This window comes from Poeciliopsis prolifica, unplaced genomic scaffold, assembly GCF_027474105.1.
Source record: "Poeciliopsis prolifica strain line A6 unplaced genomic scaffold, Auburn_PproV2 SCAFFOLD014, whole genome shotgun sequence".
NCBI lineage: Eukaryota > Metazoa > Chordata > Actinopteri > Cyprinodontiformes > Poeciliidae > Poeciliopsis > Poeciliopsis prolifica.
In genome coordinates this window covers 1,851,973-1,864,840 of record NW_026562389.1, presented here as the reverse complement: position 1 = coordinate 1,864,840, position 12,868 = coordinate 1,851,973, and the positions used below count along the sequence as shown (strand labels likewise).

General features: G+C 35.3%; 1 protein-coding gene across 1 annotated transcript in view; it reads left to right on the top strand.

Moving 5' to 3' along the window:
• The window catches only part of fancc (FA complementation group C), a 34,207-nt gene that overhangs the window by 12,150 nt on the left and 9,189 nt on the right, over nt 1–12,868 (top strand). The window contains exons 5-10 of the mRNA XM_055039418.1: nt 4,177–4,284; nt 4,352–4,416; nt 5,009–5,173; nt 5,791–5,944; nt 9,228–9,283; nt 9,384–9,483. Coding sequence (XP_054895393.1) covers nt 4,177–4,284; nt 4,352–4,416; nt 5,009–5,173; nt 5,791–5,944; nt 9,228–9,283; nt 9,384–9,483 — 648 coding nt within the window. The remainder of the gene's footprint in view (nt 1–4,176; nt 4,285–4,351; nt 4,417–5,008; nt 5,174–5,790; nt 5,945–9,227; nt 9,284–9,383; nt 9,484–12,868) is intronic.

Sequence of the window (12,868 nt, the reverse complement as noted above, 5' to 3'; positions counted from 1 at the left end):
TGTGTCTGCACAGCGCTGCCTGTCTTGGAATGTGAGGCAAAGCCTGTTTTTTGTTATCCTTGACTGATCGTGCTCCTCAACATTGTTTTCTTATTTCCTTCTTGAGAAACTGATCATCAGCTGCTATGTGGCATCCAAATGCTTTGTTCATGTGCATTTAGGTCATTTTGAGAATTTAATGAAATATTTCAGTTTCTTTGCTGTTGTATGTTTGCAGCAGCATGTTTCTCCCAATTGAAGTGTGTACAGTATTTCTCTGCCTTTACTTCAGCTTCCTGTCTGTCTCTCTTCTCCACATCTGAGTTTTCACATAGGGTTTGATAAATTCTGGGGTATAGCCACAAAGCTCCGGGCTGATAGTCATTAACTCTGTTGGTCTGTTTCTCAACATCCTGCACATGTAAAAAGACCTCACAGTGCTGCAGTAAAATGATCTTTGAGAAGATGACAGTAAGGCGAGTAAGAGTGTAAGTAAAGAGGGTGTAATTTTAGATAGCCAAACAATCAGCTGAATAATAGCTTAATCTGCTCTTTAGCTGCGCAAGGAACCACAAATATTTCCTGCAGCGACTGTAGACACTTTATACTGTATATTTGCAGCTGTTTGCTCATGCTAAGTTTACATTTTATTATTAAAAATAAAAACATTCCCTCTTCATATTAGCTTTGTTTTAAGTGTCATTGTACGACTAAAATACACTTTATGGTTCCAGGCACCTGGATGATCACCTTAATTCGTTCTCTTCATCTTTTCAAAAATGCTAAAAGAATATCAAAAAAATAAATAAATAAATAAAGAAACCTCATTACTCTGTGGTTGGCTGTCTTCAAAAGTTCTGCACGGTCTTAATTTTGTGGAGTCTCTAAATGTAAAATATTTGCAGTTTATTAATTTTTTGGAAATATGCTTCATATTATTTTGTTTTGTGATTTGTATTGTGGCTGAGTGGTGTACTTACAATATTTTTGTTAGATTATTCACTTCCAGCTTCTTGGTAATGCACATTTAAACAGGTTCTGTGTTTTTACAGAGATTTTCTAAGAGTTAACTAAAATCCATCCTCAATATGTTTTGCTGAGCTTACAATAAACTTTCAGGACTAAGGCTAGGTGTTGCTAAAAATCTCACAATTCAATTAATTTTTCAATTATTTGGGTCAGAGTTCAAATCAATATAAATTTGATTCAGTGTTGCTTAAAATACTTCAATACAGGTCTAGTAATAAGTTGAGTTGGAATTGGATTACCAATTAATAACTAACCATTGTGGTAGGCATTAGCTTATCAGTTTTTGACCAGTGAAATATGTAAAAATAAAACAGTCGCACAATAACACTTATGCTCAATATGTAACTATGAAAGCCAAAACATGACAGTACAGTATTATAATTGAAGTAAAGTATATGTAAAAATAAACAATTTGGCTTGTGGAAACTGAGATAAGTCACATAAGTTTTAAGTCACATTTTTAAGCTTTTCTGAACGGCACTTACACTCTGACCCAAATGCCACATTAAATTGAGTGGTTCCTAATTAGGCCCGAGCAGCAAAGCGCTGCGAAGGCCTATTGTTTTTGTACTGTTTCTTATTATTACGATTCTCCCTCCAAATGAATTGGCTTTTGGGAGGCTTTATCATATTCAAAAACTCACCAAACTTGGCGGAGGCCTTAAGCCTGGATAAAAATTTCGTATTTTAAGGTCGTTGCAAAAATCCCACAAGAAACGGCGCCACCTAGCAATTTTCAAAGGACCTTTTGCTATTCACTTACTTTATCATAGAGACATGAAATTTCCCCCGCAGTGGCCAATAGGCCGGAGCGGTGCTTGGCTGCGAGGGCCGCACGACGCCGCTAGCGGCTTTAATTTAAATTACAATGTTCTTAAAAGGCTACAAAAATAAAGTATTTGCTTTTAGCTTTAATAATGCTCTAATTGTAAAATCCATTGAATTTTGTGGGTGCGTTGGTCAAAATGTGAACATGTTGCTTTGGTATGAACACTTTTGAAAGGCAAAGTGTGTTAACTGTGCATAAAAAGAAATATACAAGAGGGCTGGATTGTTTTTTTATTTTTTCTAAAAGTAACTAACACTTAACATTTTTTTGGATTCCATCAACTATGTGGGCTAACTCTATATAGTCCCTCGATTGTTAGTGGGTGTTGTGCAAATAATGGACGGGCATACAGATTTATTACACTAAGTTTGAGGTTGAGTTGGTTCTAAATCAGTGCTTTTAGAGATCCAAATTCTTTATTTGTGCTCTTCCAGCGATTTCATCTCCCCTTTTTTGTCTCTGCTGTTTTGACCATCTGAGGCTATACTTAAGTCTGTCATTGGTTTTCAATCATGGTGCTGTAATTGTTAACAGACACCCATCCAAAGCAACCCAAGTCTTTGCCTCATGCCTTTTTTCTTACATCCTCTGTTTTAATTTTAGATTTATGGGGGATCATTTCTATGGCAGTAACTTGTCCCCAAAGCCAATTCAAGTTGCTTTTTTCTGTGTGAGAAAGATGGCTTTTGACCTAAAGTATTTGCCACCCATCGATCTTTCTGTTCTTTATCCCATTCCTCTGGTGACCACACACTTTTTCCCCTGTTCAGAATACAGACATCACAGTGACTTTTTGTCTCTGATACTTATTCTAACCAAACCTTCCTTACTTCTCATTCCTCATCCCCACTGTGCCTCCTCACTAACTGTGGGTTGAGTATGATTGGTTTTGTATGTACTATATGTGCTGGGTTTGAGGGCTCTCAGATGGTAGTGATTGGGGTGGTTTTGTGAGACTATGTGGAGGGTAAGCATCCTAGCGTGCTGCACAGCCAGGCCAAAGAAACCACAGGGCTGCACCAACAGCTCTGCAGTACTACTTTTCCTCAGATTTAGGTTTCACTGATCTCTTCTTTTTATACATATTCAACATCTCACAATGTCTTTCTCTTCTTATTTCCTTCTGTCTTTTATTCTGGTGTTTCAAAGCAGTTTGTATTTTTTCACTACTTAGTGAGCCACATGCCATGGTTTTGCTGTGTAATCAAGATGTCAGGTTTTAGGTAGTCAGCTTGTATTAATAAGTCTATTTCTTATGGGTAAATTAAAAGGGTTGTTTCAAAGACTTGAACAAGCTTTTGATCTGGTATTCTTAGGTTACACACACACGCATACAAGCACAACACAACCACAAAGTTATATATATAAAGCATTCAAACACTGCTTTGAATCCAGTGAGAGGAAAACAGCTGACCTTTAACAACAATTATACTGCCAATATCCTTCAATTACTTTTTGATTGTCTAATTTTGCAATAACATACGCAATTAGCAATTATCCTTAATTTAAATTTGATGTCTTGAAATTATCTCAAGACCTTTAACTTTTGGCTGGGGTACAGACCCCATTTTTGGGAACCACTCTAAGGTGTTTTTAAGAGGTCACAGCATCTAATCCAAAAGGCAGAGGTGGTAGTGGCTTTTCAGGTGGTTCTTCTATTTTGGTAAATGGCTTGCCTTCCAATAGAATAACTTCCAAGACCTTAGAAACTTCTCAGACACTTTTAAAATCATGCTTCTCTCTGAGTCCTGTACCTCGGTTGGAGATTAACAGAATTTTTATTTTGTATTTGTTTCCTGTATTTTTTTTAATTATTTTCTTCTGCTGCATTCGAACTTTTAGTTTTAAATTCTATGAAGTCATTGTATCTCCCACAGATTCACTTCAGGGTCATTGCTATGCAGCTTTTTAAAAAATGCTATATTAATAAAGTTGGCATTGTCCACTTTATGTTCTTACCATATACTTTGAGTGGATTGCTTTGCTTCATTTCAACCAACATTGTTCGCAGCTGATTATGGGTTGGGTTCATTATTCTTGTGTATCAAATTATCATGAGGCCCCGTTGTAAAACGGCAAGGGTCTGTTACAAAGAATGCTCATTTCTACTTCTACTCCTATGCTGCCAATGCATTCATACTCATTCATACTGGAATACCTTTTTTCCACTCATGTGTTTCAAATGATGTGATGCTGACATAGTCATCTGAGTTTCCAGTAACTAATTAGATTACTTTATTGAAACTTTTGGTTTTGATAAATTGATTTGGTTGCATTCATGATTTGGTTGCATTCATGACATGCCAAACCTGCATATTGTTTCTTCTGCTCCATCACAGAAAGTCCTGTGTCATCTGGCTACAGATGAAGAAGATGGTGCAGCCGTGGACCTGATGAAGCATTTAGGAGTGCCAACCAAAGAATACCATCTTAAAGTGCTGAGAAAGGTATTTTGTTTCTATAGCTTCTGTTTATAAGCATACTTGCATTTCATTTTGATTTCTTGCATTTCAGATGGTGACAAGAATACAGAAAAGCATTGGGAATAGTCGGTGTTCTGAGAGCAGCACAAATAAGGGGTGAATATAATTCACATTCAAACAAGCTGTAATCATGGTAGATTGGTTTCTGTTCTGTTGACTGAAATTGCAAGAAAGTTGATCAATAAAACAAAAACATACATAAATGAAATACTCTAAATACAAAAAGAAGTTAAAAGTATCTGTTAATCAGTTACAGACATCAGTAGTGCATCACATTCCCACAATTGAAACGTTTCCCAAATTTATGTGACTTACAACGATTAGTATGTTAATTTGACATCATTTGCGTTGAAAAAGGTACAATTATCAATTATTCTTTTTTTATTTTTAGAGTGTTCTCTTCTTGTCTGAATCTTAATGTTAGGATCTAATGTCTGCCTCATTAATGTAGAGTACTTTCTTTACAAAAAAACCCTAAGAAATAAACACTATAAATATGTGCAATAAAACGTTCTGTTAAGAACATTACTACTAGGTCTGTGCTTTTTAGGGGTTTTATGAAGGAGTAGACTTTAAATGAAAAACAAAGCAATGCAGGAAAGATCAGCAAACATTAACTCTAATCTTCACCTCCTATTGTTCTGTCTCCACAGTAATATAACTTTAACATTTTGAAAACTCCACATAGGTGTTCATGTGGCAGTATTTGGGCTGCGTCTGAGGCTTGTGTGCCTCTCATCACATGTCCTGAAGCATCTCCTCTTATTGGTGCTTTGCTGCAACAGCAGATGACTTGCATCAGAGAAGGTCTGAGTGAAAACTTCCTTGATACTCTACATTCTGCCTACTCAAGGTACCGAAAATGTTTCTACTGCAATTTTAGCTTGTGCTGCTATATTTGAGAAAAATATGCTAAGTGTCTCAGTGGTGTACAATGTTGTACTTATTAAGAATTATTTTATGTCACAGTTCTAAAAATGATGTAAAGTCTTCATTACTAGAAAAGTTGGGAGATTTTCAGAAATGCTGTAAAATCTTATAGTTGTGGAATAAAACTGAATACTGAATACAATTTTTAAGTCTTTATTAATACATTTTAATATGTTGATGTCCAATTTGGAGATGAAAAGGATTTAATTGTACTCAAACGATAATTGTTAACCTTGTTGAGGAGGAAAAATTTAGAACACCCTCCTACCTAATAAGTGGCTTTACCCCCTTTGACTGAAATAGCTGCAGGGAAACACCTCTGGTAACTATCTACCCATTCCTGACATCCCGTCTAAGTAAGGTTTTTCCTACTCCTCACTTTCAGCTGCAGTATATTTTAGTGGTTCTTGTACTGCCTGCTTCAATTCTCCTGAAAATGTCAAAAAAAAGATCAAGTTACTAATAGCATATGTGTCATTATCTAAATAGTGCAAAATTATGAAATTTTATTTTAAAACATAACCCTTCAAATATTTCCAGATGCGACCTGCTACTGGACGAGCAGGCAGTTGTTTCTCTGTGGTGTCAGAGCTTACACAGCCTGGAGGAAGCTGTGCTCAGTCTGTTGGAGTCTGCTACTAAAGCAGAATCAACACCAAACAAGGTGGAGGAGCAAGTGTCAAAGTCGTTACTGGTGGGTCCTCTTCTCATGATTATAGAAACATGTCTGACTTTCCACATCTGACAGTGGGACCTGACAAACAGCTGTCGAGGCACTATTGTATACGCTACCATATTTGACCAAGCAGAACAGATCGAGTCATTAGTGAGGCGGGATTTAAAGAGACAGAATTCAAAATGAATGTTTTCAAACAGATGTTGTCCCTATGTTTGAAGGTGTCAACAAAACGGTATACATTTAACAAACTTGTTGTATTTTGCATTTTTTTAATTAATTAAAGGGAGGATGGGAGGGGAGGGAGGGAAAGTGAAACTGTTGAATTGTTATAACTTTTTATTTGCCTATCTTCTGTGCTGCAGCATTTTTGTTATTTTCTCTGCTGCCTGATTTGATAACACTTGATCCATTTGATAAGCTTCTGATAAATATGTTGCTCCTGTTAAATTAGTTTTTTGGTACACAGGGTCTCATCTGCCTCAAATTAAAGAGTCTCACAAGAGAAACCATTGCACACATCCATTTGTGCTCAGTTCCCCTTTGAAGCACTTTGTAAACTGAAACTCAACAATTTTAATAAGTGAGGATCTTAGGAATGTTCCATTGTATTTTTTGGGGTGGGTCATTATTGAGTGCTTTGCCTGTCAGATCTACTTTTGGCTTTTGTTCTGCTTGCCTCTCACATAATTTGGCAAGCTCCAGATCACATCTCACATCATTTGGCTGTGTGATATTATACTCACTATTTCTTCAATGGCTCTGTGCTCGTCACTTCACATGGCTTCATATATGTTCTTTTTTTTTTTTTACTTTAGAATTGCCGTTACTGAACTTAATTTCTTCATTTGTTGCCCAAAGAGAGGCTGGCAAGTTGTTTTCCAGGATTACTTTATAGTCACTGGGAGATTAGGATCAGTGTGAAGTAATTTAACCTGTCACAGAAAACAGAAATTTAATAAAGCAAATTCTGAATCTTGCCAAAGCATGGATGTCTATATGTAGTCCCTGTACACATCCATAAAATTATTCACACAACCATAAAATGTCTGTACACATCCATAAAATTATTCACACAAAGGTTATTACTGACATCTTGTTTACCTCACTTTCTGATTGCACTTGTTGGCATTTTGGGATGTCAGTAAAAGTTAAATGAGAAAGACAAACTTACCTGCCTTTTGTTTTGAAAAGGCAGCGGTGCTGCTTACTTCATTCAGTAGTGATGGTCCACTTAACCTGTGTATATATCAAGGGGAACTGCACACCCTTTGTGTTTAGAGATACTGCTCACAAATTAAGAGATGGCAGTGCACACTAGTGCATATTCATTTGGCTTACAAATACAGAAATTAAACCTGCCTGATAAATCTGATTAAATCTGCCATTTTGGGTTGGGAGTAACTGTTCTGTCATAAATTTAGTTTCAAGTGTGCCTGAACTGTAGGTTTTCATTCTGCATCTCCAAATGGAATTAACTGACCATTAACAAAGTACCTGAAAGGTAATTTTTTTCTTTTCATCTAGTATCTTGGGATCCCATGTACGCTCTTAATTCAAATGTATGTGCCCTTGTGTTAATTCAGTCCATCAGCCACTCATGTCGTGGTTTTGATTATAATATTACATCTGGCATTGTGTTTTTATTAAGAAAAAGGGAGGTTCAGGTTTCATGTGACTGTTTATATGACTGTGTGGGATACTTCTAAACAAAAATAAAAAGTAAAGAAATCTGAGATGTCTGGGGTCTGTCCATCCCCTCACTTTCCTGCCTTTCTCGAACTTGTTTATACTACAGTCAAAAATAGGAAACATAAAAATGCGTTCGCATTCCTCATTTTGGCTTTTCCTACCGCCTTCTGACCCAGGCAGAGGGCCCAATAACAATAAACACTCACTTCCTGCCCCAGACTGCTAAAAAAAAACAGGATGTTTGTTGTGTGCTGTAATTGACTCTCCTTGAAGTCATACCTCTTTCATAGTCGTAAGGTATGAAGGAGGATGCTAAAAAAGCAGCTTTTAGGATTCATGATACTTCACACCAGGGGTGCTGCCAGGAATCTTGGGCCCCCTGACAAAAAATTAAATTGGGGCCCCCCCACGCAGCTGCTGTTACAATTATTTGAGTCTATCTGACCCATCAAAAGCATCACAATTTAGTTTCTTGCAACTGCCTTGCTTTCTTTGGTCCGATACTGATAACTAGCACAATATTTACTGCTCATGAATTTTACATCCAACAGACTGCATACAGTATGCAAGTAGGTAGATTAAATTTTTTCTATTAGTTTTAGATTACTGAAATGTCTCTTTCCATGAGCAATATGCAAAGTACACATAAAGCAATCCAGAGTTCTCAAAAAAATGCTATGCAGTTGCTTTTTATTCAAGCTGCAGTATATAACATTAATAAAAAATATGTTTTCTCCATATTTGTTAAACAATTTCCCTTTGCTGAGACATGCAAAGGGCAATTGCTTGGTCTTGTTTTGTAAGAATAAAGTTTGGAGTATTTTGTGGTTGTAATTACACTGTATGGACACTTGGTGGAACTATTTGTTGTTTAATTCTGTTATAATTTGACTCATACCCTGGTCTTTTGTCCATTTCATTTAATAACTGTTAGTGATGCTATGTGCAGTTTTATCCCCTCTGTTTAATCAGATTACTCCTCATTTGTTCATATCTGGACATAGAGCCATTATATATTTTACCTGCAGTATATCAAGTCCCAACTCTTAATGCGTTCTAAACCACAAATTACTGATTTATCACCAGCTGCCAGTAAATCATGCAAAAACAAACAAACAAAAAAGTAAATTCAAATGTGTCATGCATTCATCTGTTATTACTGTACTGCTCTGCTGGGGTAAAGCCTGTGAGGTGTATAACATGTTAACCACATGGTATTATATGTGTTGTGTGTTGAGCGCCAAATATTTAGGGACTTAGCGACATGCACAGTACAGCTGTTAAATGTTTGCACTGGGGCGTTTTAGAATGTATTAAATCTGAAACACATGATGAGTGTGGATTAGGAGGAGATGAGAAAATGAGTATGTGGGAGTGTTAGGGAGGCTTGACAGAGTGGGAAACTGAGTGTTTAATGAGGAGAAAGTGAGAACAGAGAAACTGATTTCAAAAGTAATCATTTAGATGGTCCAACAGTGTCACCTGGTGGTTAAGCACTCGTTAAAAAGTGATAGATTTTTGCCATAGTTTTCTGAACCTTCTGATATTATTGATGCATTTTAAAATGTATGGCCATAGCTTGTAAAGTTTGCCCTTTTGTGTGTTTTAGCCTAAAGCTTGTGCTCAGCATTGTTCAGTATTCCTGGTTGTAAATGACATCTTCAGGTAAGTGCCGTGGATTTAATTTGAATTTAAGGTGTTATTTAACCCATGCTGAATTTCATGCTGAATATTATGTGTTCTTTTTTGCCCCCACTTTTGGCAGGACTGTTCTTAAACAGACTGAAAGGAATGAGCGTATTAAAAATGTTTTTCAAACATTTACCAAATTCTTCTTCGTGGAGCTTTCACGACTGCAGCCTCGGGTAAGACGGATTTTTTTATTTTGCCTTTTAAAAGAGACTCACATTGTTGCTTTATTATATGGCTTATTAGAGTCAGTAAAGCACTTTATTTTTTCTTATAGTGACAAAGATAAAAGAAAAATTCCCAAATGAAGAATTTTGGCTTTACTGATGAACGGTCAGGTTTATTGAAGTAAATCATAAGATTCACCATAAGAGCTTTAGTACATACACAAACACAAAAAGTGTGTGTTCTGTAGTTTAAGCTACAAAACACACTCTTACAACCGTAATGTTTCAAAACTGAAATCAACGTTCACTACCAACAACATTAACCGATTCAAAAACTATAACATATCTAAATACAATAAAGCAAAGATCACAATTCCAATTGATCAATATTAGAAATATCTTAGTTATAAAATAAACGTAACCTGTGCTTCTGTCAAGGGAGGCCACTAATAACAAAATCCATTTTATAACATTGTCACCACTTATCTTCCGTTCCTTCTGTTGCCAAGCTGCTGCTGCACAACATAAACAGTGGAAGGTCTCTCATTAAAATGAAAGCATTAAATTCAAAAACCGGAAGTCAACTAACAAAATAAAAGCAACAAGCACAAAAAAAAAAGACAAATGAGGAGCTTAACCTGGGTTATTTACAAGAGGAAAGGGTAAAAAAAAATGTATATTGTATTGTGACATAAACTAATAAGTGCAATCAGAATGAACACACAAATCAAAAATATCTATAGAGCTAAACTTCTCTGCTAAAGAAAATAGTTTGAATAAAATATGCAGAAGGAAATTAAATGTCCATATTTTCTTGATAATACAATCTATTTTTCCTACATGCTAGAGTGAAGTGTTTAGTTGTGATGAAAGTCACACTATATTAAGCGAAAAGCCTGCAAAAATAACAAATGATAAAATCTTGCATCAAATTGTCTTTAATATCTATTAACTTGAGACGAAAATCTATACAAAATTTAGAATGTTACTGAAAAGGATTCATTATTGAAATAAAAAAAAGAAAAAGCTTATTGTTACACCACAGGGTTAGCTGAACACCTAAGGTGGAGAATAATGTTCTGCACTCAGCAGGAAAATTCACTGCTGATGAATCTTCACCATCATTATTGCTTCATCTCCAGCTGAGAGCTCTACTATTCATACTACACTCCCATAGCTGACACCTCTACTTGACTGACAATGAATTCAAATGATCAATTTACATGTAAAACCTTTGTCCAGATAATCACCTGGAGTGATTAGTGCATATGCTGCCCTGAATATGCATTCATTTCACTGTGTACTTTAGCTGAAACTCTCAGCCCTTAGTATGGTTCTGTTGCTTTATCATCCAATTAGAAGTCCTGCATGGCCATATTGTAATTATCTGGCACCTGCATGTCACACATAAATATTAAGAGACAAGTAAATGTGGTACACTGAAAATTCACATACAATCTACAAAACAGTTATGTGAATGCTGTATATTTCTCTTAACTTTTATCTATAATTACAAGGGTGATAGTTTAAAAAAGTTATAAAAATGATGGAAATAGGTTATTTTGTTTTTTGTAGGTTTGAATAATTACGATAAATGAAACCATGGAGTATGGAAAATTGTTTCTTTTAATATTTAATGCCTTTGTTTTTCCAGAAGCTAAAACTAAAACTGAATTCCTAAATGCTCACTATATTTCTGATGCCATACTTATTCCTAAAATCGCTTCATCACAATTTGTGTTTCATGTTTCTGGCATTAACAATATCATAGAAATTGTTTTTTGTTTCTAGTCAACTTAAATTTAGAGTTTTGAATTGGGTCTGAATTAGGTGCCAAAACAATCTTATCAATGTTTTATTTATTTATTTTGTGTAAATGTTACAAAATTCACAATTTAAATGACCTGTACTTAAAACAGAAAAATATCAACCCTGATATGGAATATATGTTATTGATTTTTAAATGGAGCCCATCTAAGTTTGTGGAGTTGGAAGAAAAGATGTGAAATATCCTTTTTTTTGTAGTTTATGGAAGATACAGTAATTGAAACAGAAATCAGAACTGACTATGAGTTTTTTTTTTTTTTACTTTTTAAATCCTCAATAATATTTTATTCAACAAAAAAATTTTAAGTAAGCTTTCACAATTAATTGCACAAGATAAAACAAAGGTAACTAAAGCTTTAGACTTGAAATAATATGAAATAATTTCACCTCCAAAATGGCAAAAACTAAAACCGAATACCTGGTTGCTCTGATTTTTTACAACTGAAAAAGCCTGTGAGTGTTCACTGCACCAAATATGACAAGGCTGAACTGGGAATAAAAAAAGGTCTCCATTTACAACCCCAAATGAAAAAGAATGTATTTCTCTCAGACTGTTTAATTTACTTAGAATGATAAAGATCATTAATATTTAAGGTGTATTTGCACAGAACTTCCAAATAACTTGTCTCCATCAAGTTTTTGTGTTATATTTGAGTTTGCTCGGTTTACATTTTATTTGTTTCAGATATGACAATGTTTTAGACATTTAACTGGAATTAAACCAGAGAACCACTGGTTCCATCGGCTAGACATTAGCATGTTGGCACAGCGTTAATCAACCAGCGTGCCTCTCAACATCAGACAATGCATCTAACTTCACAGAGAATATTCAGCAGCTTCAGAGGCTCATCAGTAATCCCTGGTTATCGCCTCTTCAAAATACTCATGCATGGCCCTTGTTCTGCTGTGGTTTGCATCCAAGGCTTACAGGACATTCAAACCTCCATTCATTGTTATCTGACTTGAAGTATCTCCACACTTTGGATCATTTTAGTCTGTGGGAACTTTAAAACCTGGCTTAATCAAGAACGAAAACGAAATGATCCATAGCACGTAGAAATGTATGAAACTCAATGACCAACTGCAGCAGGTGACTTTTACACGCTGCAGCAGTTTGGTACAATAATTTTTTTATTTTTTATTACAAAGATACATTTATTTTTTAAAGATTGTGTCTACTTTTAGTAGTCTACTAAAAATATCAGTGGCGGTTGATTAATATTCGAGATTCCATGGACTATGAAGATAGACTGCAGCAGTGCAAATACAATGTGTTATGTGCATTTTCAAAATAAATTTCTATAATTTGATTAAACAAAACAATCTAAAAAAATGTATGTGGAAAAGCCTAGATAGTTAATATAGATATTTATGGTAGGAGCAATCAGAGCCGACGGAAGAGTTATGCTGTTTGTATGGACCTCTGTTTCAGTTGTTGTTGTCACATTGCTCGTATTACATGCCACATTACACATTTGCTCAAGCATTATCACCGTGCTTTTCAGGATGTCATTTGAAGGGTGCAGAAAGTGACTTGAAGTCTTATCTCCACTATTCAGTTAATTTT